The sequence below is a fragment of the Schistocerca gregaria genome, chromosome 2 (assembly GCF_023897955.1).
Source record: "Schistocerca gregaria isolate iqSchGreg1 chromosome 2, iqSchGreg1.2, whole genome shotgun sequence".
Lineage (NCBI taxonomy): Eukaryota > Metazoa > Arthropoda > Insecta > Orthoptera > Acrididae > Schistocerca > Schistocerca gregaria.
The window spans coordinates 650,797,625-650,825,530 of NC_064921.1; the positions used below are offsets into that span (position 1 = coordinate 650,797,625).

A 27,906-nucleotide genomic window follows, 5' to 3' on the forward strand; every position below is an offset into this window, starting at 1 on the left:
TCTTACTTTCGACAATAAGCATAGGAAAGGTACTGAGTCAAATGTTTTTGGGATATAAAGAAATACGGCATCTACGTGACTACTTTCATCGAAAGTTTTCAGTATGTTATGTGAAAAAGTGCGAGTTGGGTTTCACATGATCGATCTCCGCCCTCCAGAGTGCGATACTAGTGTCGTAAGCCCTGAACCACCTCATTCTGTTGCGGTTTAGAGAAAGAAAATGAAGTGTAATGTTAACCATTCGCTGTAAATATGGCGATAAACTTAATCGTCAGTCACAGTAAGCTGATAAGTAAACCATTGCATGAGCGTTTTTCTGAACACGAGATGAACTATTAAAATACGGAAGACACCCATGAAGGTCCAAATGAAGCCTATTGCCCCAATAAATTAAACGGATAATAAAATATTCTCACTCTAAACTACCATGATAATACTAATTGCACAGGATGCCCCAGAAATGTTGCGACTGACTAATGCGGGAGATGGGTACGTCACAAGGATAGAAAATTGCATACCAACCTATGACCGAGAACTTCAGGGGTAGGTGAAAGTAGTGATAGTAGAGGTCGGAGGTCGAAAAGGAAACAAGGTGGTGTTTTATCTGAAACATATATTGGACATAATGAGTACGTGGCGTATGACATGAGTACAGGGTGGGACGGACGTCTGCTCATTTTGGACTGGCTATTCGTCGGCACTTGAACAGGTCTTTGCCGCATCGGTGAACTGGAAGTGGTGGACTGCCCCCAGGCCCACTGGATTAATCGAGCCTCGATTTCTTTCTGTGAGGACTGGATTTATCGAGCCTCAATTTCTTTCTGTGAAGAGCCGTCGAATATCTCATGTTTCGTGGTCCTGCGGAGTCTGAAATTGATCTCGTTACTAGAATCGCCTGCACAGCTGCTACAATGAAAGAAATTCCCGTTGTGTTCGCGTGTGCTCGGCAGTCTTCGAGCACCCGTTGCAACATTAGAACCGTATTTTACACCACGGATATGGCACAGGGTAACTGGTGAGGGGCGTAATAAGATACTGGCACATAAATAGCAACAACATAGCAAACAATCTTTATTAAACAACAACAATTTTTTATGAAGACATTTATCACATTAGCCCATTAAAACAGTAGTAAAGTACAATAGGTCCAGAACATTTGAAACGTCCCCTTAGAAAACTTATACATGACTGTTCTTAAACTGACATACAAGATTTTTTTAGCGCAACGCAATCTTACTTTCAGTAATCCCTACAAGAGAATGGCCCTGACAAAATTAGCCTATACGTTTCACTAATCACTTATCTCACAAAAATCTTCGTTACTCGAACTGCTGCAATACAGCGAGCGCCACTACTGCCAGCTAAATAAAAGATTCAAACTACGGAAGGCACTAACTACTGATAGGCATAGTTAGCAAATGAAAGATTTTGATAGAGAACAAACAATGGATTTACCTTAATAGTGTTCACAAATGATAATATATATAGAGCAGTTTATGACATCCATTCTTACAAATGTATTGTTTCTGATGGACACACGTCCAGATCATCCACTCTCAAAAATGCGCCATCTCACTTCCCCACACCCACCACTGCTGGCGGCTCACCCCCAACTGCGCAACGCTACACGCTGTTAACATCCAGCTGCCCAACACTACAATGGCAGAAACAATGCAAACTAGCCACAGAGTGCACACAGCACAGCCAGTGATTTTCATACAGAGCGCTACGTGGCGTTACCAATAAGAAAACCTAAACTGCCTACTTACACATTGACCTTCAAATCCATGAAGGTCTAGCATTCATCAGTATTTCCAAATTTCCGACGTTACATGTGTCACCTTATTTGAAAAGAGCATTTACTCCACTAAAAGGTGCAATTCAGCCAAGTTGACAACTGTCACCTTGGAGAGAGGCAAGACTACTTGAAGTGAATAAAAGGTGTAATACAGCTAAACGTGGCGTATGACGCCGTTAAGGAAACAATATATAAAACAGATAAACGTGACGTATGCCATTTCTAAACTGAAATGTGCTTAAGAAGAATCTAAAGTTATAACAAAGCGTAGACATGACGTATGTCACTTTTTAGAAAATAAAAGTTTATTTAACAGATTCCCAAGATATACGTCACCCCAGGATTCAGGAAACACAACGCCTTTAATTAAAACAAACCAAATTATGAACTAGCTGGATGTGAGTTGCGGCACCATTAAAGAAGCTGGTAATATTTTGCGTAGAAAATTTATATCAGATTCGGGAATGGAAAATCATATAACACTGACCGACCCTCGATAACGATGAAATGAGAAATTTTTAACAGCCAAGGCTGGATGTGATACTGTCTAAGTCGTGGCAACAATAATCGTTCACTATAAGACAAATACAGGTTGTTTCAAAAATGACCGGTATATTTGAAACGGCAATAAAAACTAAACGAGCAGTGATAGAAATACATCGTTTGTTGCAATATGCTTGGGACAACAGTACATTTTCAGGCGGACAAACTTTCGAAATTACAGTAGTTACAATTTTCAACAACAGATGGCGCTGCAAGTGATGTGAAACATATAGAAGACAACGCAGTCTGTGGGTGCGCCATTCTGTACGTCGTCTTTCTGCTGTAAGCGTGTGCTGTTCACAACGTGCAAGTGTGCTGTGGACAACATGGTTTATTCCTTAGAACAGAGGATTTTTCTGGTGTTGGAATTCCACCGCCTAGAACACAGTGTTGTTGTAACAAGACGAAGTTTTCAACGGAGGTTTAATGTAACCAAAGGACCGAAAAGCGATACAATAAAGGATCTGTTTGAAAAATTTCAACGGACTGGGAAGGTGATGGATGAACGTGCTGGAAAGGTAGGGCGACCACGTATGGCAACCACAGAGGGCAACGCGCAGCTAGTGCAGCAGGTGATCCAACAGCGGCCTCGGGTTTACGTTCGCCGTGTTGCAGCTGCTGTCCAAATGATGCCAACGTCCACGTATCGTCTCATGCGACAGAGTTTACACCTCTATCCATACAAAATTCAAACGTGGCAACCATTCAGCGCCGCTGCCATTGCTGCACGAGAGACATTCGCTAACGATATAGTGCACAGGATTGATGACGGCGATATGCATGTGGGCAGCATTTGGTTTACTGATGAAGCTTATTTTTACCTGGACGGCTTCGTCAATAAACAGAACTGGCGCATATGGGGAACCGAAAAGCCCCATGTTGCAGTCCCATCGTCCCTGCATCCTCAAAAAGTACTGGTCTGGGCCACCATTTCTTCCAAAGGAATCATTGGCCCATTTTTCAGATCCGAAACGATTACTGCATCACGCTATCTGGACATTCTTCGTGAATTAGTGGCGGTAGAAACTGCCTTAGACGACGCTGTGAACACCTCGTGGTTTATGCAAGATGGTGCCCAGCCACATCGCACGGCTGACGTCTTTAATTTCCTGAATGAATATTTCGATGATCGTGTGATTGCTTTGGGCTATCCGAAACATACAGGAGGCGGCGTGGATTGGCCTCTCTATTCGCCAGACATGAACCCCTGTGACTTCTTTCTGTGGGGACACTTGAAAGACCAGGTGTACCCCAGAATCCAGAAACAATTGAACAGCTGAAGCAGTACATCTCATCTGCATGTGAAGCCATTCCGCCAGGCACGTTGTCAAAGGTTTCGGGTAATTTCATTTAGGGACTACGCCACATTATTGCTACGCATGGTGGATATGTGGAAAATATCGTACTATAAAGTTTCCCTGTCCGCAGCGCCATCTGTTGTTGACAATTGTAACTACTGTAATTTCGAAAGTTTGTCTGCCTGAAAATGTACTGTTGTCCCAATCATATTGCAACAAACGGTGTATTTCTATTGCTGCTCGTTTAGTTTGTATTGCCGTTTCAAATATACCGGTCATTTCTGAAACACCCTGTATAATTGCAGTCTTAAAATTTTTCAACAGCCACCGCTCCACACTGTAGCCTTAGCAACAGAGTTCTAATATCAATTACTTCAGTGCTGTACTCAAGAGAAAGGTCATACGTTTTTAATTAAAGTTTCAGGTTAAAACTGTTTCAGTAAAGACACGTACTGCTGAGATGCTGTTTAGTTAGCCTTAAAACAAGATATTAAAAGTTAAAGGTAATGCTACTCAAAAGGAGCGAAATTGCTCGCAGGTTCAAACAGACCCCCACCATAAACAATCCGATACGCAAGCAGCCTAATTATACTCGTGGTTATCAATACCAGAGACGAGACAACACGTATCTTTACGAGGCAGAAGGGCGCGGGCGCTACAAAAATTTAAACTGCGCCAACGACCAACCTTCGCCTGGCCTCAAATGACTCCCACTAACTCTTACGCGTGCTTTCGCAAGTGAACTGAACAAGCAGCAAATTACAGTAATTAAGTAAAATACAAAGAACAGAATACTGTAATCTTAGTAACGAAGTATTGACATTAGTAGATAGAGTCCTGCGCGCATTTACAATCACTGAAACTGCTGAACATTTCGTGCAAAAGACTGGCACATAAGGATTATACAGACCAGGGACTAGTGTATTTTCACACAATGTTAAGTAAACGTGACTCTAGGTACTTCTCACTTCCGTGACACTGGCAGTGAACAGGAAGGCGAGCCAATCCCACGAATCTGATAGCTACGTATATCAAAAGCGAGCTTCTCGTAAGCGTTGCAATTTCTCAAGTGCGGTAGTAAGTAGCCTGACGTACCATAGGTTCTGTGAACACTGACAGAACTGCATGTGGCTCAACTCTGTACAAACACCGGCTGCCGCAGCCAGCGCTCATCAGCAAAGTTCACTACGACAGCTCAGCAGGGCTACTCGGCACACCCAGCTCACTCCTCCAACCCGTAAACACAGCCTCTCCACTCTGCTCGCGCAGACCCTCCCAACCTCTCTCAACGCCACCGGCGCCACCTCCAAGAGTCAAACCGCCTCCAGAGACGCCTCCTAAGACGAAACAGGTGAATAAATATCCGTTAAATTCGTCGCACGATACAACCACATACGCTCATCGTGCCCAATAAATGTTTCAAATGAACCACTCTCTTGTTTCCTCTCCGATCTACGACATCTACTACCACTTACGCCTGACGTTTGCGGCCGAGGGTTGCTACACAATTCTCAATCTCTATTATGTGAAACATCTCCACTAGAAGTGTGTCACAAAATTTCTGGGACACCCTGTACACGCTAGTGCTAAGAAACATGTCCTTGTGCACTGTCACAGAGCATGAAACATGTGTTTGAGAATGTTCCCTTCTTTCTGGCACCAGTTATGTCTCCAACCTAAGATACGCTCTAATGGGCCTTATAACGCAATATTGTCGACAATATAGTTCGGCGATGATCACCGACAACATTGCCGGATACAAAAATTGCAGATACATATTGGTCAACTGTTGCCCGGCAATATTTGCATCAATACACTCGCGGGTCAGGAGTGTTTACAGGGCTCATAATATTGCCACGGAACTGAGTGCGACTCTGCTGCATTTACGTTCCAAAAGGAAAAAAAGACACAAGAAAAAGAGAATAAGGCTTTGTGTGGATGCGCTCTTCTTAAGTGCAGATTACTTTGCAAACTTACACGTGAACTAATGATGGATAAAAACATTTTCCAGAATTCTGAAAAACTATTTTGAATACATCATGAAAAAAGTTCGTCCGATAGTTTGTAAGACCGATATCAATATGAAAAATTATGTATCATTTACAGTGAGACTGGGGATTACCCTTCAGTTTTTGACTACTGATGACGTACCTATTTAAGCGCGCTTCTAAACAATGTACCTCGGTTTCCGACGCCCACCCATATACCCGCGCATGGTAGCGCATCGCTTACGGGATTCGGGCAGGAACACCGGCCCCGAATAGAATCCGCGTGGCGGATTAAAGACGAAGGCAGGTGTGCTGACCAGTCTGGATGAGGGGTTTTAGGCGGTTTTCTGCATCTCACTAGGTGAATGTTGGTCTCGTACCGAAGTCTCGCCTCAGTTACACAACACGCAAACATCTCGAAAACGTTCGCTTACATTCACACACGCTAACAGTTTGGGGTACACACATTTCCTGCCGGGGAGGGGTTTAGGGGTGGTGACAGGAACGGCATTCGGTTACACCTTAAATTAACCGTGCCAAATCAGTTCATAATCATGCCGAACCGCCCCCCGCCCCCTCCCCGCCGTAGAAGCGGAACAAAGGCAAAAAACAAAGAACATATTTCTTGCTACCTGTTGTTTGCAATACTTTGGTGAAAGGACTCAAGTAATTCAACAACAAAATTCGAAATAGTAATTTAGTATTGTAGTTCATCATTGCAGTGAAATAAGTATGAATTCCATAAAAGCATACATCTACGACAAGAGTTACCAGACGTGAAAATTCAGTTGCTAACCACCAACAATTAAATACTTGAAGAAGCTTCGAAAAGGTGTAGAAGTATTACGAACTTGCGCAGAAGACAACTGTGGGACCCACTACGACGTTAGAACACCTTCAGAGTGTGGCCTTTGAATAAATTGCAGCACCACGTTTTGTATTATCGCGAAGTAGGGGAGAGGGTGTCACTGAAATGATACAGGATTTGCGGTGGACATCATTAAGGCAAAGGTGTTTTTCTCTGCCATGGACTCTTCTGACGAAATTCCAAACAACAAATTTCTCCGAATGCGAAAATAGCTTGTTGACATCGCCCTGCAGAGGGAGAAACGATCATGATAATACGGGAAATCAGAGCCCGCACGGAAAGATATAGGTGTTTGCTTTTTCCTCTCCCTGTTCGAGAGTGGAAAGATAGAGAAATTTTGTGGAGAGGGGTCTCTGCCAGGCACTTAAGTATGATTTTCAGAGTACCCATGTAGATGTAGATGCAGTTAGCGTGCTGCATTGCTCTGGTCGTCATTTATGAAATCATATTTCCCTCGTTTGCCTACTTCTACATTTTTCTAGACTTAAAAAAGAAATGGAGTGCCTCTACACGAACACTATCTTTAGAATGCAAGCGAAATAATATTGTTTCACTATCCAGATTGCGAGACTTGTCACTGCAGCGCTTTCGGCGTGAGGAAGATAAAGAAGACAATCTGAGTACCCGTCTTAGATTGTTTGCAGATGATGCTGTCATTTACTGTCTTGTAAAGTCATCACATGATCAAAACGACTTGCGAAATGATTTAGGTAAGATAGCTGTATAGTGCGAAAAGTGGCATTTGACCCTGAATAAAGAAAATCTGAGGCTGTAAATTCAACTAAATACTTAGGGATTACACCGAGTGAGGTGGAGCAGTGGCTAGCACACTGGACTCGCGTTCGGGAGGACGGCGGTTCAATCCCGCGACCGGCAATCCTGATATAGGTTTTCAGTGATTTCCCTAAATCGCTCCAGGCAAATGCCGGGATGGCTCCTTTGAAAGGGCGCTGCCGACTCCCTTCCCCGTCTTTCCCTAATCCGATGAGACCGATGACCTCGCTGTCTGGTCTCCTTCCCCAAACAGCCCAACCAACCAACTTAGGCATTATAATTACAAATAACCTAAATTGGAACGATCACATGGATAATATTGTGGATAGAGCAAACCAAAGACTGCGATTCATTGGCAGAACACTTAGAAGGTGCAACAGGTCTACTAAAGAGACTGCTTACACCACGCTTGTCCACCCTATTCTGGAGTATTCCTGTGCGGTGTGTGATCCGCATCAGGTGGGACTGACGAATGACATCGAAAAAGTACAAAGAAGGGCAGCTCGTTTTGTATACTCGCGAAATAAGGGAGATAGGGTCACAGACATGATACGTGAATTGGAGAGGCAATCATTAAAACAAAGGCGCTTTTCGTTGCGACGGGATCTTCTGATGAAATTTCAATCGCCACTTTTCCCCTCCGATTGCGAAAACATTCTGCTGGCACCGAGCTACATAGGGAGAAATGATCATTACGATAAAATAAGAGAAGTCAGGGCTCGCACAAAAAAATTTAACTGCTCGTTTTTCCCGCGTGCCGTTCGAGGGTGTGCCAGGCAGTTTATTGTGAATAGCAGACTAGTCACGTAGATGTAGAGATGTAGGTGTAGAAGCATTCAAATACAAGGACAGAGGTAGATGCGTCCCGGTCATATGAAGCATTTTCCCTTGGTTTACCACACCGGCAACAACCGCTACATCTTGGTGACTATGAGCTACACCTTGCTGCACCAGCCATACCGGTTAATCACTGTGTATTACAGCCACATTCCAGCATTATTGACAGCAACTCTACCGTGGCCATACATTGCTGTACAATATTATTCATGTTGACACACTGTTATAGACGCCGTTCTGTTTGGAGAAAGCAACGATTGGATATAGGTCCTCTTGGACAATACCACGCGAAATACCGTTAGACGCTCCGTTTGTTTCTACAGGAACAATTAACAAGAAATGAGAATCCTTGACACTGCCTTCACTGTAGTTGGTATGAAACATTTTTATTTCGAACTATCAAATTTTGATTATTCAGACCTGGAAAACGCCTGCTGCAACCTTAACCATTCATTAGAATGAGTCTGTCTTCGCAGAAATATATTGTTATACACTACAAGAAAGTTAACTTTCATTTTGGGAAGGATTACAGCACCTAATTTTCTCACTTCACCACTTGCACTTGGTAAATGGCGAACATACCATTAAAATTGCTACACCAATAAGAAATGCAGATGATAAATGGGTGTTGATTTGACAGATATATTATACTACAACTGACATATGATTACATTTGCACGCAATTTGGGTGCATAGATCCTGAGAAATCAGTACCGAGAACAACCACCTCTGGCCGTAATAACGGCCTTGATACTACTGGGCATTGAGTCAAACACAGCTTGTATGGCGTGTACAGGTACAGCTGCCCATGCAGCTTCAATATGATTCCACAGTTTATCACAGGTAGTGACTGGCGTATTGTGACGACAAGTTGCTCAGCCACCATTGATCAGATGTTTTCAATTGGTGCGAGATCTGGAGAATGTTCTGGCCAGGACAGCAGTTGAACATTTTCTGTATCCAGAAAGGCCCGTTCAGGACCTGCGACATGCAGTCGTTGCATTATCCTGCTGAAATGTGGGGTTTCGCAAGGATCGAATGAAGGCTAGAGCCACGGGTCGTAACACATTTGAAATATAACGTCCACTGTTCAAAGTGCCGTCAATGCGAACAGAAGGTGACGAGACGCGTAACCAATGGCAAGCCATTCCATCACGCCTGTTTGTACTCCAGTATGTCGTTGATGAATACACGCTTCCAATGTGCGTTCACCTAGATGTAGCCAAACACGAATGCGACCATCAAGATGCTGTAAACAGAACCTGGATTCATCCGAAAAAATGACGTTTTGCCATTCGTGCACCCAGGTGCACTGAGTACATCGCAGGCACTCCTGTCTGTGATTCAGCGTCAGAGGGTAACCGCAGCCATGGTCTCCCAGCTGATAGTCAATGCTACTGCAAACGTCGTCGAGCTGTTCGTGCAGATGGTTGTTGTCTTGCAATCGTCCACAGCTGTTGGCTCAGGGATCGAGACGATGCTGCACCATCCGTTACAGCCATGCCTGTCATCTCTATTGCTACTGGTACGAGGCCGTTGGTATCCAGCACGGCGTTCTGTAGTACCCTCCTGAACCCACCGATTCCATATTCTGCTAACAGTCATTGGATCTCTACCAACGCGAACTGCAATGTTCCGATACGATAAACCGCAATCGCGATAGGCTACAATCCGACCTTTATCAAAGTGGGAAACCTGATGGTACGCATTTCTCCTCCTTACACGAGGGATCACAACAACGTTTCACCAGGCAACGCCGGTCAACTGCTGGTTGTGTTTGGGAAATCGGCTGGAAACTCTCCTCATGTCAGGACGTTGTAGGATTCGCCACCGGCGCCATCCTTGTGTAAATGCTCTGAAAAGCTAATAATTTGCATATCACAGCATCTGTTTCCTGTCGGTTAAATTTCCCGTCTGTAGCACTTCATATTCGTTGTTTAGAAATTTTAACTTCCAATAGTGTACATCCACATTACGGGCGTACTTTCAGTGAGTGCAGCAATGTACATAATGGCTCGTTCTGGCAATGCTGATATAAATGAAGGAGATTTCTCCGTTCATCAGTGTAGTTTTACGAAGGAGAAGCAAGCGTTGCACACAGGTACTCACGTGTACGTGGGCAGGGGGAAGCCCTGGGCGGCGCAGGGCAGCTCCGCCGGCTCGCGGAGGCGCACGGTCACGTGACTGCGGGAGTCCGTGATGCGGGGCGGCACCGAGCTCTGCGGCTCCGTCACCAGCAGCCTGCAACACAGTGGCCTGTCACAGTGGCGCCGTATCCCAGTCAGTGAAAGAGTAGAGACAGGAACGTGGCAGCACGTCCGATGCTGCACAGCACAGAATTTTAGCACAGGGGAGGCCTGATCTCCCGTGACTTCAGTTAGATGCTTGTCTTCCAGACTGCCGAATGGATAATGATGAAACAATTTGTGCCCTCCTACGGAGATTTCAGTGCCTTGTAAATTGCAGGTATTAATCCGACAGCAGTATCTGCTTTGGTTACTTACCTGTGGTTCCAGTATCAGGATGACACAGTGATAAGCCGATGTTTGTTTATAGCGCTTAGTTATAATTAAACTGACGGTGTTCCGAGTGCTGCAGTGCGGGCTGTATACACCGGATGACGCTGAAACATCGCAGGTATGTGTATTGATAGGTGCGCTCGCGTAGTATGCTGAAAATATGTCTGTCACCGAGTGAAAATACGGCACTCTAAGCAGTCAGAATGTGATTTGGGTACAGGAAAAGTGGAGAAATGAAACACATGATAACGGCGAATCTGGTGCGTTCATTATGATATGGTCACAAGTTACGACATGTGTTCAATGTCTCAGTCTCAAGAGATCTCATTATCTGAGTCTTCCGGATCATCGACATGCTCCGTCCATAACACCGTATATCAGGTGTCCTCATAGCGATGTGTAGTATGCTATCCTTCAGATCATGAGTCCGAACACATCGCTGATAGAAAAGATCTTTCTGATATCCACACAACCAAACGTCACACGGATTTAGGTCGAGAGATTTTGAACGCTACATATCTTGAAATTGCCTAGAGACGATGCGGTCCTTGCTGAAGGTTTGTCGAAGCATATCTTTCAACTGGCAAGCGACATATAGTGTCACCTCAAAAAAATGGCTCTGAGCACTATGGGAATTAAACCTAAGGGCATCACACACATCCATGCCCGAGGCACCATTCGAACCTGCGACCGTAGCTGTCACGCGGTTCCAGACTGTAGCGCCTAGAACCGCTCGGCCAGTCCGGCGGGCAGTGTCACCTCATCTTGAATAAAAACTGTGGTGTCGACACAGTTGTGTTCTTGCGAATCGTTAGTCAAATGTGGCACAAGAAGGTGCTTCTAACGCGCAGATGCCACTGTACAACTAAGATGCCCACGAGGTTTCATCTCCTCGAAGAAAAGGGACCGAAGAAGCTTGTGAAACCACACTACACAATCACAAAAGCTGAGTGCAGTGGATTTTCCTGCACAACATGTGGTGGAGTAGAGCCCAATATGCACAGTTCCGTGCCTTCACGGTACCGTGGAGGGCAAAATGTGCTTTGTCTGTACAAATAATATTCTCCAGACGTATGTCATCTATTCCCGTGCATGCCAAAGTCACGGCGTTGTAACCTGTCTTGGGGCTTCATTTAGTGCACTGAATCTTGTAGGGATACCAGTGTAAAATGCATCGCAAAATAGGTTGAACTGTTGATCAGGGGAGACATAATTCCATGACACAGATCGAGCACTGGCTCATGACGGTTTGCTATAACCATAGCAACTTCATCAAGAGGTGCCATGGGAATGGGCTGCATCTCTCTCCCTGCTGTATGATTTAAATCATCGGCTTCTTGAAATTTAGTGACCATATTTACTAGGCCATTTATCGACATTGAGCCTTGTCGCAGTTGCTTCTGTCGGCTACATTCCGGAAATGCAGCGCTGCTGTTGCTGCAGTACTGATAAAACAGCTTTATCAGCAGTAGATGGTCTTTTTTCTTAACAGTCATTGCATTTCGTACGGAAACCATCTACCTTCCTAACAGTTTACTGCAACAGTCTCTACGCAAGAAATATTAGTATGCGTTCCCAAGCGACAAACAGCATACTGAAGTCAAAACAGGAAACATTTCACATTATAAATGCGTACAGTGCCATAATTTCATCTGGTGGCAGAAATTGGAGCTATTAATTTTTTCAGCATACTACACGAGCGCACCGACTAATGATATACAATGTTTGTGAGTCCTGCGATGTATACAGCCCGCACTGCAGCACTTGGCACACTATCTGTGAAATTTTATGTAAATTGATGGTGAAATGGGAAGAAAGGAAAGGAAGGGGGTCACTGCTGTCAGTTGCATCGGGACATTATGCGGGATCAGCGGCGACTAATGAAAATGTTTATCGGGCCGGGAGTCGAACCCAGGATCTCCTGCTTACTAGGCAGTTGTGTTAACCACTGCGCCAACCGCGACACAGCGCTATCGTAACTGGGCACGCCTCACTGCCGATCAACATTCCCACCGAGCTCCACCTATCCGCAGTCCCTCCAGTCATTTTCTCCATATTCCAGGAGGTCGGACGTATTTGTGCATCTGCACTGAAGAAGGTGAATTTATTGCCCCGCTAGGCCAATCAAATTCGGACATTTCCGCAAGAAAGACACCACACGTTAGAATAATGTGTGGTTATAACTACTCGGTCCATGTGTAAAACGTAAATGGATGTATCCACTTGTATGAAACTTATTAGTACTGTTTTATGCAATCTGATATAATGTTAAGGTATTGAATGTATGCCGGCCGGCGGTATGCAGTTAGATCCGTAAGAGTAGAGGGAGACAGCGGAGAGCGAACTTCCTTTTAACACGGGAATGTTACAGTCTATCTCTCAGAGTCGCGACACTCCTGCTCATTCTTGCTATACACTACAGCAGCAGCGCTCCAAGCGGAAAGAAAGCTACACTTCTGAACACGATATCGGATGAGTGCGAATAGCATCGTTTGTATTGATTTGTAACAAAAGTTTTATAACGGAAGCAAATATACTGCCATAAAAATCGGCACTTACTTACTTAAAAACAATGCCACGATTACCTTTCAGTAGTTTCTGAACCCTTGAAGGTATCAATCGGTTGATTGGAGAACAGTTTATTTACGACTCTCTTCTAAGCTACGCATATTTTTTCAAGAACTTCGTTTCCTTTTAAGAACAAAAAAAAATGGTTAGTAAACAACAAGAGACCTGACATTTTGCAGAAAGACGTCGTACTCGTATACGCACTCAATAACATGAAGTTTTCTTCACTATACTTTCACCGCTGGGAGTGGCCGCACGGTTACAGGGGCCATCTCACGGACTGCGAGGCCACTCCCGCCAGAGTTTTGAGTCGTCTCTGGGATATGGGTGTGTGTGTGTTGTTCTTAGCATAAGTTAGTTTAAGTATTGTGTAAGTCTAGGGACCGATGACCTCAGGAGTTTGGTCTCTTACGATCCCAACCCCCCCCCCTACACACACACACACACACACACAAACACAATCACTCACTACGTGGGAAACTTATATGGGATGCGGTACTTAACATTATTTAACGTGCCAAAAAGATCGCCAAACTATAGTTGAACTTAAAACCATACAGACGTCATGATAAAACGTCAAAAGCAATACAATACATTTCCCTCACAGGAAAAACCAATTCTGTAGTTGTTATTACATCTGAGCCATAATCGGCAAGAATCATCAAGACATTCGCTTTTGAAGCAAAAATAATTAAATTTATTAAAATATTCGTTTATTAGAAAGTCGAATTAAATGTAAGAATTTGGGAATCATTAGACTCCATATAAAATTGTTACGCGTCAAACAAAGTGCATGCCATAATAATAACAGACAACATCAGAAACAAATGCATCTCGTGCATTGCGTATGTGTGTATATGATCTTGCTTCGAGCAGAGTAAGCTCCAGTCGTATACTTATTCCAGTTGTAGCTTATGTCACTGAATCAGTGCGAGTTGGCTGATTTTACATTTGTTCACAATCATTCTTGTCTCTTGATCGGTTGTTAACGCTTAGAACGCAAAAATATGACAAATATTTCATTAATTAAGTAGGAAAATAATTAAAACCAAACGTTACTCTTACACTATGTGATCAAACGTATCCGCCTCCCCCCCTCCAAAAAAAATGCGTTTTTCATATTAGGTGCACTGTGCTGCCGCATACTGCCAGGTACTCCATATTAGCGCCCTGAGTAGTCATTAGGCATCGTGAGAGAGCAGAATGGGGCGCTTCTCGGAACTCACGCACTTCGAATGTGGTCAGGTGATTGGCTGTCACTTGTGTCATAAGTCTGTACGTGTAATTTCCACATTCCTAAACATCCCTAGGTACACTGTTTCCGATGTAGAAGTGAGGTAGAAAAGTGAAGGGTCACTTACAGCTCAAACACGTACAGGCCGACCTCGTCTGTTGACTGACAGAGACCACGGACAGTTGAAGAGGGGTGTAATGTGTACTAGTCAGAAATCTATGCAGACCATTACACAGGAATTCCAAACTGCATCGGGATCCACTGCAAGTGCTATGAAAGGTAGGCGGGAGATGAGAAAACTTGGATTTCATGGTAGAGCAGCTGCTCATAAGTCACACATCACACCGGTAAATGACAAACTACGCCTAGCTTGGTATAAAGAGCGTGAATACTGGACGATTGCACAGTGGAAAAACGTTGTGAGGAATGACCAATCACGTACACAATGTGGGGATCCTATGACAGGGTGTGAGAATGGCGAATTCCCGGTGAACGTCGTCTGCTAGCGTGTGTAGTGCCAACAGTAATATTCGGAGGAGATGGTGTTATGGTGTGGTCGTGTTTTTCGCGGAGGGGTCTTGCACCCCTTGTTGTTTTGCGTGTCACCATCACAGCACCGGCCTACATGGATGTTTTAAGGACCTTCTTGCTTCACACTGTCGAAGAGCAATTCGGGGATGGCGATTGCATCTTTCAACACGATCGAGCACCTGTTCATAATGCTCAGCCTATGGCTGAGTGGTCACACTACAATAATATCCCTGTAATGGACTGGCCTGCACAGAGTCCTGACCTGAATTCTACAGAACACCTTTGGGATGTTTTGGAACGCCGACTTCGTGCCAGGCCTCACCGACCGACATCGATACCTCTCCTCAGTGCAGCACTCTGCGAAGAATGGGCTGCTATTCTCCCAGAAACCTTCCAGTACCTGATTGAACGCATTCCTGCGAGAGTGGAAGCTGTCATTAATACTAAGGGTGGAAGAATCCGGTACTGAATTCCAGCGTTACCGGTGGACGGCGCCACGAATTTGTAAGTCATTTTCAGCCAGGTGTCCTGATACTTTTCATCACATAGTGTACCACCGGCTTTCTCGTAGCCAGGAGTGTTAGTGCCGCCACAACTGTATCCTGCTGACAATTTTCACAGCAATGAATATCACCGCTGTATGTTTTACACTGTGGGGACGCTAAAGTAGAAGTATTCTGAGGCAGATTTGAACAGTGTTTCGAGGAGAGAAATTTTATCAGACGCATTGAAACTGAAAGAAAGAAACGTGAAGCTGGGTTTGGAAAAGTACGGTAGAATGGAGGGAAAGTGGTCAGAGACAATGTAATGGCGTAGTGGTAGAATGGTTTAATGAACTTACCATCAGAAGATTAAAAACCTAAATTATTCAATAAAAGAGGTGTATCAATAAAGAAGAAAAGAGAATTGGAAGAATGGATTAAAATTGTCTCTGGAAGAAAATCAGTTAGATTGAAGACAGGATAGTTAAAGAATTGTTGATGATGGATAGTAACCACATCAAGTTCGAAGAAGATCAGTAATTTTTTGGCTCTGATTGAAGTCGTGTGGAGGAAGAAGAGAACCAAGATTATAAGTGTAAATGCTGTCTCGAATGAAGTCACTAGCACAGAGTAATAAGGTGTGAGAACTGTGAAAAGGTACATAGACTGTGCATCGGAGAGACAAATTAAACTTTACGTGAACAAACAAGTTAGAACTGTTTATTTTGTTTGTATTGAATGTGAAGTTAAATAAATGTGCATGCCACTTTATAGAAAGAATTCAGTTGGAGTGTACACATTGTTAAGACAGTATCTGAATTTTGTTTGAATATCATATCCCATCCCATCTTGAAGTATTCCTTGTTCGCCAAACTCACTTGCGGAGCGTATTTTTGAGTGAAAATCATTTTCGACGTAATTTGAGTGAATTAAAGTGGAGATGCAGCCATTTGTTGCAGCCATCAAGATCAACCACAACAGTTCGAGCGAACTATTTGTTTACTTAGCAGCCAGCTACAGGACTGCTAGCTATAGTCAAAGGTAGGGAATCGTTGAAAATACATTTCAGAAAGTAGACGACACATAACAACACTACATGTTTAGCGAAGACTGATGCAATATTCACATCGTATAAACTCATCATATAAATAATAGAAAAACTTTGGGCGATCACAGGAATGAAGCAGCTTTCTGAGATGTGATATTGTGAAACAAAGAACACTGTATCACTAGTAAATACGTTCGCGTGTAACGGCGTAATCAAGACGCTGGTTCTCTCGCAGATAAATATATACATCTACTGTATATAAATTTCCTTTCCAATTCATGAGCAGGTTAAAATGATGCTACAGCCCACCCTGTATTGAGGTGATTAAAATTACAATAAAAAAAATTTGAATGCCAATGAGAGCTGTGGTATATTCGTAGTATTTGTTCCTTGGTAGATGATTCTGTTCTAGTGGCCGAATTAGCTGTGGCTCATTTTGTTCAGTTAGAAAAAGTCCGCATCCATCATGTTAAAATGTGAGGCGTGTTAGTTATGTTTAGAATGGCACACACTTCTCTTAATTGTCCATGATGATGTGATTCGGGCGCAATTAAGCCATAGATAACTCACTCTGAATTTGGTTTCCCATATTTAAAAAAAAATCAGCTTGTTAATTGTATGCAGACCATGATCATCATAGCCCTCCCCCTAACCATTGTAAAATTACTCAGTGCTTGTAATAAATGTTTAACATCGTTTCTGTAAGTATTTTACTAGTATTATTATCATTAAATTTTATTGCTTCACTGTCGCTTGTCAATGTTAAAGGCTTTGACTATGATTTTTGATTCATAAATGTCGTGGATAAGTTATGACGCTACAAAGAGGTTCAATGAATCACAAAAAAGAGTATTTTCGAAATAATCGTATGCAGACGTGTTCCAAATAAAGAGATATGAACAAAGCATTTAACATGGACGCTCTGTTGGACATCAGACACATTTCTCAGCCAAACATTATACGCTTATATCTCTCATTTAAAATGTATTAGTTTACCATTATTTTAATTAGGGCTGTTTCCCTTACATTTCAGCTTTTTTTTTACATTCTGATGTTGTTCCAAGATTTTATACCTATTATTGTCCAGATGAAAAACGAGTAATAATTCAGAAGCGAGTGAGACATGGTTGTAGCCTATCTCCACTATTATCCAATCTCTACAGTCAGTAGAGAACGCCAAAGAAAAATTTAGAGAAGAAATTAAAGTTCAAGGAGAAAAATAAAAACTTTGACGATTTCCGATGACACTGTAATTCTGTCAGAGACAGCAAAGAACTTGGAAGAACAGTTGAACGGAATGGACAATGTCTTGAAAGATGAATATATGATGAATATCAACAAAAGCAAAACAAGAGTAAAGGGATGTAGTCGAATTAAATGAGATAGAACTGAGAGAATTAGATTAGGAAATGAGATACTTAAATTAGTAGATGAGTTTTGCTATTTGGGCAGTAAAATAACGGACGATTGCCGAAGTAGGGAGGATATGAAATGTAGACTGGCAATAGCAAGTAAAGTGTTTCTGAAGAAGAGAAATTTGTTAACATTGACTATAGATTTTAGTGTTAGGAAGTCTTTTCCGGAAGTGTTTGTGTGGAATGTAGCCATGTATGGAAGTGTAAGATGGACAATAAACAGTTTAGACAAGAAGAGAACAGAAGTTTTTGAAATTTGGTGCTATAGAAGAATGTTGTTGATTAGATGAGTAGATCATGTGACTAATGAGAAAGTACTGAATAGAATTGAGGAGAAAACAAATCTGGCAAAACCTGGATATATAAAGGGATAGCTTTATAGGACCCATTCTGAGACGTCAAGAGATCACCAACTTAGTATTGGACGGAATTGTGGGGGGAGGGGCAAATATCGTAGGAAGAGAAAATTTGAATATAGTAATCAGATTCAGTAGAATGTAGGTTGTTCAGTAGAATTTAGTTGTTCGGCGATGAAAAGTCTTGCACAGGACTGAGTAGGATGGAGAGCTGCATCAACAAGTAATCTTGATTTCCTACAATGCCAAGTTTTATATCGGGTGAACACCAACATTCCGTTTACTGAAATCGTGACAAACGATGCGGAAGGTATTTCAAATTTACAATTGTTTATTCGACTTCTGTTATGGTGATAACAGTGACTTACAATCTAGACTGACAATAATTTGCACAACGCCAAGTAATCGGAACAACTGACTTATCAGAATGATATTTTATGGCTGCCTTTCTTTGACTCTAGCGGTAAAAGCTGTCCATTCTCGTGTCTATAATTACTATGATTTCAAATTGCCTATACATCCTACAGGACCACTTTCTCTTTGTACATACAATGTACTTTTGACGGTACGAGAACTGTCAGGTTGTAAGTATTTTTAAATTTATAATTCATAGAATGAATGTTTCACTCTGTAGTGTATTCATAAGCTGTTCCAAACTTTTTGACAGATTAAAACTGTATGGTGCACCGTTTCCAATTGAACCAGGAACCTTGCCTTTCACAGCTAACACTCTTACCGACTGAGCTATCCAGGTACCACTCGCGAACCATTCTTGCAAAGTGCTTCTGCCCCACTATAATTTGTTCATCATAAGAATAAACCTGACGTAAACAAACACATACGCGATAATTGGACACCAGAACATGTACACTGATTCTGTTACGCTTTTGGGAGTAGACAATACTTATGTACACTTATGGCCATTAAAATTGCTACACCAACAAGAAATGCAGATGATAAACGGGTATTCATTGGACAAATATGTTATACTAGAACTGACATGTGATTACATTTTCACCCAATTTGGGTGCATAGATCCTGAGAAATCAGTCCCCAGAACAACCAACTTTGGCCATAATAACGGCCTTGATACACCGGGGCATTGAGTCAAACAGAGCTTGGATGGAGTGCACAGGTACAGCTGCCCATGCAGCTTCAACACCATACCAGAGTTCATAAAGAGTAGTGACTGGCGTATTGTGACGAGCCAGTTGCTCGGCCACCATTGACCAGACGTTTTCAGTTGGTGAGAGATCTTGAGAATATGCTAGCCAGGGCAGCAGTTGAACATTTTCTGTATCCAGAAAGGCCCGTACTGGACTGCAACATGCGGTCGTGCATTGTCCTGCTGAAATGTAGGGTTTGGCAAGGATCGAAAAAAGGGTAGAGCCACGGGTCGTAACACATCTGAAATTTAACGTCCACTGTTCAAAGTGGCGTCAACGCGAACAAGAGGTGACCGAGACATGTAACCAATGGCAGCCCATAACATCACGCTGGGTGATACACCAGTATGGCGATGACGGATACACGCTTCCAATGTGCGTTCACTACGATGTCGCCAAACACGGATGCGACCATCATGATGTTATAAACAGAACCTGGATTCATCCGAAAAATGACATTTTGTCATCGTGCACCCAGGTTCGCCGTTGAGTGCACCATCGCAGGCGTTCCTCTCTGTGATGCAGCGTCAAGGGTAACCGCAGCCATGGTATCCGAGCTGATAGTCCATACTGCTGCAAACGTCGCCGAACCGCATGTGCAGATGGTTGTTGTCTTGCAAACGTCCGCATGTGCTGACTCAGAGATAGAGACGTGGCTGCACTATCCGTTACAGCCATGCGGATAAGATGCCTGTCATCTCGACTGCTAGTGATACGAGGCCGTTGGGATCCAGCACGGCGTTCCGTATTACCCTCCTGAATCCACCAATTCCATATTGTGCTAACAGTCATTGGATCTCGACCAACGCGTGCAACAATGTCGCGATACGATAAACCGCAATCGCGATAGGCTACAATCCGACGTTTATCAAAGTCGGAAACGTGATGGTACGCATTTCTTCTCCTTGCACGAGGCATCACAACAACATTTCACCAGTCAACGCCGGTCAACTGCTCTTTGAGTATGATAAATAGGTTGGAAAGTTTCCTAACGTCAGCACGTTGTAGGTGTCACCACCAGCGCCAACCTTGTGTGAATGCTCTGAAAAGGTAATCATTTGCATATCACAGCATCTTCTTCCTGTCGGTTAAATTTCGCATTTGTAGCACATCATCTTCGTGGTATAGCAATTTTAATGGCCAGTGTGTATATTAGATTTCTTGTTACTGTTTTACGGTAAATGAAACTTTAAGATATGCTAATGTGTTAACACCCATTAGCGTTTTTCGTAATCATCCTTTCGCTATGAAGTTCTTATTTCACAAATCGTGTTAGCTCGCATATCTATACTGCTGTGCTCTCACTGTCGCACCGTTAACACCTAGAGTGAAAATGGCTGACGCTGCTTCCAGTTTTACACAAAAAAAGCGCCTTTGAAGTTTGCCGAGAACTGTGTCAAATAAAGACATTTAAGTAAATGGAATGTACAGCTGAATCGGTAGCGTTGCAGAATCGTTGTCTGACGTCCATGAATCGCTGGTTCAAATCTACTTTGGTCTTTTATGTTTCGCGTCCAGTTCGGAATACATAAGTCCATTAAACATAAAATTCATCAAATATGTACTAATGAACACATATCTAATCAACATTCAGTTCGCCGTCGGTGGCCAAACGGTGCGCACGCAGATGTTTATGTCCTCGCCGCAGCGTGTGCATTGCGGCTGTTTACTTGACAGCGGTATTCGCGCGTGTTACTATGAGCAACATGATGGCCAACTCTTACCTTAAAATCACACTGAAGTTTACCTTTTCGAACGAATACGTGCGGCTAAAATCATTTCCTACGTGACGAAGTGAAGTTTCCCCATGAAGACATGATCGGAATACACCTGTCCACCATTAGCAGCGTGGTTTACGTCAAACTGATAAACTGACGCAGCTTGGGACAAGATCTAAGAACTGACGAAATATGACCTCAGAGTCCGGCGTCCAGATGGTCACGTCTGCCGAGTAATTATTGAACATACCTCCCTGGGATTATGCAAGATCCGTATCTTTGAACTTCCTTTCGAAATGCCAGCAGAAGACGTGATGGCGGCACTGCGCCCTTATGGAACAGTACTCGGCCATGTATCAGAGAAATGGGCACACTTTGTTTACATAACCAGTTTTGAACGGCGCATTGAGCTAAAGGTATATGTCCCACTCTGTCTCTTCACAGCGCGGTCTAAGGTCCCTTGAGGGTATCATCTGGAGTGCCCGAGGGAAGTGTGGAAGGTCCGCTGTTGTTTTCTATCTACATAAATGACCTTTTGGATAGGGTGGATAGCAATGTGTGGCTGTTTGCTGATGATGCTGTGGTGTACTGGAAGGTGTCGTCGTTGAGTGACTGTAGGAGGATACAAGATGACTTGGACAGGATTTTTGATTGGTGTAAACAATGGCAGGTAACGCTGCATATAGATAAATGTAAATTAATGAAGATAAATAGGAAAATAATCCCGTAATGTTCGAATACTCCATTAGTGGTGTAGCGCTTGACACAGTCACGTCGATTAAGTATTTGGGCGTAACATTGCAGAGCGATATGAAGTGGGACAAGCTTGTAATGGCAGTTGTGGGGAAGGTGTATTGTCGTTTTCGGTTCATTGGTAGAATTTTGGGAAGATGTGGTTCATCTGTAAAGGAGACCGCTTATAAAACACTAATACTACCTGTTCTTGAGTACTCCTCGAGCGTTTGGGATCCCTGTCAGGTCGGCTTGACGGAGGACATAGAAGCAATTCAGAGGCGGGCTGCTAGATTTGATACTGGTAGGTTTGATCATCACGAGAGTGTTACGGAAATGCTTCAGGAACTCGGGTGGGAGTCTCTGGAGGAAAGGAGGCGTTCTTTTCGTGAATCGCTACTGAGGAAATTTAGAGAACCAGCATTTGAGGCTGACTGCAGTACAATTTTACTACCGCTAACTTATATTTCGCGGAAAGACCACAAAGATAAGATAAGAGAAATTAGGGCTCGTACAGAGGCATATAGGCAGTCATTTTTGCTTCGTTCTGTTTGGGAGTGGAACAGGGAGAGAAGATGCTAGTTGTGGTACGAGGTACTTTCCGCCACGCACCGTATGGTGGATTCCGGAGTATGTATGTAGATGTAGATGTAGAGGCTTCCCGCGTCGGATGTTCCAGTGGTCCCTCGGACATGGCCGTATGTGTTGTTCTTAGCATTGGTTAGTTTAAGTTACGAGGGTCAAAGAAATGCACACTATTTTTTTTTAAATCCATCTTTTATTCTACATGTCTGAAAGTTTTACAGTGTGTAGATACATCCGTTAGGAACAATATTTTCATTTCTCCTCAAGATTTCCATCCCTCTCAACTGCCTTACGCCATCTTGGAACCAGCGCCTGTATACCCGCAAGGTAAAATTTTGGACCAACCTGCTGGAGCCACTGTTTGGCAGCGTGCACAAGGAAGTCATCGTCTTCAAACCTTGTTCCACGAAGAGAGTCTTTGAGTTTCCCACAGATATCATAGTCACATGGAGCCAGGTCGGGATTCTAAGGCGGGTGTGTCAGTGTTGTCCATCCGAGTCTTGTAATCGCTTCCATGGTTTTTTGACTGGCATGTGGCCGTGCATCGTCGTGCAACAGCAAAACATCCAACTTTTGCCACTGTGGTCGAACACGAATGAGTCGAGCTTGAAGTTTCTTCAGTGTCGTCACATATGCATCAGAATTTATGGTGGTTCCACTTGGCATCATGTCCACAAGCAAGAGTCCTTCGGAATCTAAAAACACCGTAGCCATAAATTTTCCAGCAGAAGGTGTGATTTTGAAATTTTTTTCTTGGGTGAATTTGCATGAAGCCACTCCATTGATTGTCTCTTCGTCTCTGGTGAAAAATGATGGAACCATGTTTCATCACCTGTCACAGTACTTCCAAGAAATTCATCTCCACCATTCTCGTACTGTTCCAAAAGTTCGCTGCATACAGTTTTCCTCGTTGTGAGCCACTGTCAACATCCTGGGAACCCACCTGGCACAAACCTTTTTTAACGCCAATGCTTTCAGTATTCTGAAAACACTTCCTTTCCCTATCCCAATGTAGCGTGACAATTCTTTCACCGTGATGCGTCTGTCAGCAGTCACCAATTCGTTAACTCTCTGCACATTGTCTGGAGTGTGTGCAGTACGAGACCTGCAGGTGCGAGGACAATCCTCAGTATTGCAGTGCCCGCTTTCATCAAATAACCTGCTTGCCACCGACTAACTGTACTGCGATCGACAGCAGCATCTCCATACACCTTTTTCAACCTCTTGTGGATGTTTCCCACTGTCTCGTTTTCACAGCGCAGAAATTCTATGACAGCACGTTGCTTCTGACGAACGTCAAGTGTAGCAGCTATCTTGAAGACATGCCGTGATCGCGTCACTCACGGGAACAGGTTTAACTAAGTTTGAAAACAAGCGGGAATGATGTATCTACACACTGTAAAACTTTCACACATGCAGAATGAAAAATGTATTTTTACAAACATAGTGTGCATTTCTTTTGGAGTGACCCTCGTAGATTAAGTAGTGTGTAAGCTTAGGGACTGATGACCTCAGCAGTTTGGGCCCATAAGACCTTACCACAAATTTCCAAGTTTTCTCTCTCTTCATTGGTGGTTGCAGGGCCATGGCCATGTACGATGGGCAGCCAAAGACCTATCCTGGATGTGGTAAAGAAGGACATGTGCATAATAAATGCCTTCAACGCCGAATTACGCAGCTGCGGACCGATGATGTTTCTTTCTTTGCGACTATGACATCCCTTCCACACACCTACGTGCGGCACGTAGAACCGATGCCCTCCAGACGCCTGCCCAGCAACTTCCACACCATCTTTCACTACCTCCAGAGACCGGAGGAGACGAGGCAAACCATATACTACAGCGACCATCCCCTATCCCCGAGATCCCGGTGCCGGATGAAGATCTCGACAGACGTGAAGGAGATTCAGCTATTGCTTCCATGGTTCTGCCTACTGCGGCCTTCGTTCCTAAACGTCACATCTCATCATCCGACCAGATGATTTCCAGGAGCAGGTCAGATGCCCATCACGGGCAGTATAATTTACTGACAAGAACACAGCAACGTCCGGAAGACCTTAACGGCGACGTTACCCACGTCGCCAGCATGAACAATCTGAGGCCAACGACTCTGCCTACATCAACGCTGATCGGACCTGACTGCCCCGTTTCATGGGCGGACGAAGTAGTTCCTGAACCTCCATGAAATGAATAAATGCCAAAGGTCGCCCCAGTAAACCGGGCATGATCAAGAGACAGTGCTTTAGAACCTACTATGTTCGTTCTTTCCGTGCACGACAACGCGCGACCGATGCAGACGTACAGAACTGCCACCATTAGTTTAAATTTGCTCTGTTCCTACGTTAAACTTCAATTTTTACGGGCCACGTTAGGAGCAGCGTACGTTGACATTGCCGTGTTCCAAAGGCTACGGATGGAGACTTGGTCCGACTTTTATGGTTATACTGCATACGTCACCACCGACGCCAATGGATATTAGAGCTACGACTATCGTTCACAACGGCATTGTAGTAGAAGAAGTCACTTACTTTCAGCCAGCACGAGGACTGGCATTAGCAAACAGAACATGGGATCAACGTTAGTGAATATCCATGCGGCAGCCAGCGCAGACCGACGACGAGAGCGCTCATAGTTTATTCTGAAACAATCACTTCGCTTTTCCTGGAAAGACCTGAGCACATAATTATCGGCGGAGATTTCAACTGTGCTGGCGAGGAAGTACCAATATTCAGATTTTTGTCTCATTAACAGGTAGTACATTGCGATCTCCTGGAATACAACACGTCAGCCAGTCGATTGGATTACGTCTGTATGACTTCTCCTCTCGCTAAGGACGTCCTGAACGCGGAAACATGTCCTTCGAACTTCTCAGACTATAGTGTTTATGTGTGCACGATCACCATCCGACTATAAACAATACGGCGCAGTCGACGTCCGCTGAAACCTAACGTTGCCTACTTACAGGAACCGGAATGTCGACGAATGGTCCCGACCACATGGGAATCCTGCGAAAGATGCCTCACACAATACTTATCCATACTTCTGTGGTGGGTACGACGTGTAAAATCAGTCCTAAGCTGCGCGCTGTCCCAGTACAGTAAGGAATGAATGCAGCCGCACCAATACACGACAAAATTTTACCCTGACTTTCCGGTACCTTTTGGAACACCCGCTATCCCCGGAACGTCAGGTCGAGGTCCAATGCGTCGAGGCTACGATATTGGCCCTCATTCGGCGCCTCTCGGAAGGCATAGTTGTCCGGGCATGATGCCAAGACAGCGCCACCGGAGAAACGCCCACAGTGCATAATGTGGTTGCAGATTTCAGAAACCGTCGAAAATCACTGATCCATTCTTTAGCTTTGCTTGACGGTCGACGGTTGGTATCACACGTGGAGATCGCAACAGCCTTCGAAGGTCACTGTCATCACTTCTGCCGCAAAGAAGACCCTAACGTTGAGGCACTTACAGACTAACTACAGACGGTCCCTCGTACACTTGATGGCCAGGCGATGCGTCTTTTGTTAAACATATCCACTGAAGACACCACTGATGCGCTCACCAAGGGGGCTCTCATCCGATTGTCAGGACCAGAAGGTGTGCAATTAGAATTTTATAGGACCTTCAAGGACTTAATGTTGGCGCGATAGAGAGAAATACACCACGAATTACTGTCCTGTGATGAAGCCAACATCACTGAAATTTCTGGAAGGTGTAATTATTCCGATACCCAAAGCCTCTGAAGGCACGCGATATGACAGCTATCGGCGAATCATTTTACTCAACTCGGGTTTTAAGATTTTTACGTGCCTCCTCGCGATGCGTCACAGACGATTGCTGCATCAGGCCCTGTGGCCTGTAGAGACGTCCTTGGGCTGATATATTAATATACAAACATCGGTATGTGATTGTACAGAAGTCATCGCCATTGCAAGAGTGTGTCCCTGCGTAGGAGCCATGATTTATGTCGATTTCGATAAGGAATCGATCGCGTGAAAAATACCTTCCTCGCGACGATGATGGAACGTATGACTTTTCCACCCGCCTTCATCCTCCTAATCATGCACCTACCTCTTGATGATTCGTCAAGGGTAATGGTCAATGGACGGGTGACGAAACCAATATCTATCGCACGGTCAGTCCGAAAGGGCTGCCTCTTTTCAACGATCATGTATGCCACTGCACTAGAACAGCTGTGGCGATGTTTATGAGGGATCACCCTGCGAGGTCGCACATTCAAATGTCTCGCCTATGCAGATGACCTCGTCTTCATAGCACGAACCAACGAGGAAGTTCAAAAGGCAACACGATGCGTCGAAAAAATCGAGAGTGGCGTGGGCAGACACATGGACACTGGCAAATTCTGCGCGATGGCAATTGGAAGGGGACTCCCTGATGAAAGCGTGGCTCCGTTCAGAACGATAGAGACTCTACACTGTCTAGGAATCATTTTTACTCGAGACTTCTGTCGCATCACGGTGATCAACTTCCAGCGTCTTGTTCAGAATATCTGGACAGGCTTTGGAAATCTGTTATCGCGAGGAACGTCATTAAAGAAAATGATGCACTTTATTAACATTTATATGGCTTCCCACATAACACACATCGTACAAATTTTACTTGTTTCTACTGTGATAGCCGGCCGCTGTGGCCGAGCATTTCTAGGCGCTTCAGTCTGGAACCAAGTGGCTGCTACGGTTGCAGGTTCGAATCCTGCCTCGGGCATGGATGTGTGTGTGGTGTCGTTAGGTTAGTTAGGTTTAAGTAGTTCTAAGTCTAGGGGACTGATGGCCTCAGATGTTAAGTCCCATAGTGCTTAGAGCCATTTGAACTATTCTATTGTGATGGCACGTCGGATCCAAGGGGCATTCGGTTGTTTTGTTAGTACTGCTCAAATATTCAAGAACAAGTATGACGCTCTCACACTCTCCACGAGAAGAGGGGGTCTACGTCCATGCACTCGTTACATCTCTTTACTTATCTAAACTCTTAAAGTTATGGAATCACGGCCTCAACAGTATCATGGGACTTTTGGTCGATGAACTCGCACCTAGTTCATGCCAACCGCTGATCGTCTTGACTCACTTTGCACCAGTGCTATCACATCACGATCTGTTGCTTTTGGAATACCGTTCTGCCCATAGACTTTCTTCGCACTAGGACTCCCACTACGTGAGATATTTATCGTGTCTTAATGAGGACTCACCTCAGTAATGCTGTCGAAGGACGTCCACAGGTTGGATGGCCGGCGGTTTGACGCGCAGTTCGTCAACCTTGCTTAACCACTGAAACACTTAACGCGCTCCACCTGGTAGGTCGCCGTTACCGGTAAATACCCGACGCGACACAAACTCCATGCCATCGCCCCGGCGGACGGCTCTCTCTGCTTAGGGTGTAATGTGGACGACGCGGACGAATACCACCTCTTCTGCGGCGCTGCGGCGGACG

General features: G+C 44.1%; 1 protein-coding gene across 1 annotated transcript in view; it reads right to left on the reverse strand.

Annotated features, from left to right (window-relative positions):
- The window catches only part of LOC126335919 (Down syndrome cell adhesion molecule-like protein Dscam2), a 627,039-nt gene that overhangs the window by 295,685 nt on the left and 303,448 nt on the right, over window positions 1-27,906 (reverse strand). The window contains exon 6 of the mRNA XM_049999393.1: window positions 10,216-10,347. Within this exon, the coding sequence (XP_049855350.1) occupies window positions 10,216-10,347 (132 nt within the window). The remainder of the gene's footprint in view (window positions 1-10,215; window positions 10,348-27,906) is intronic.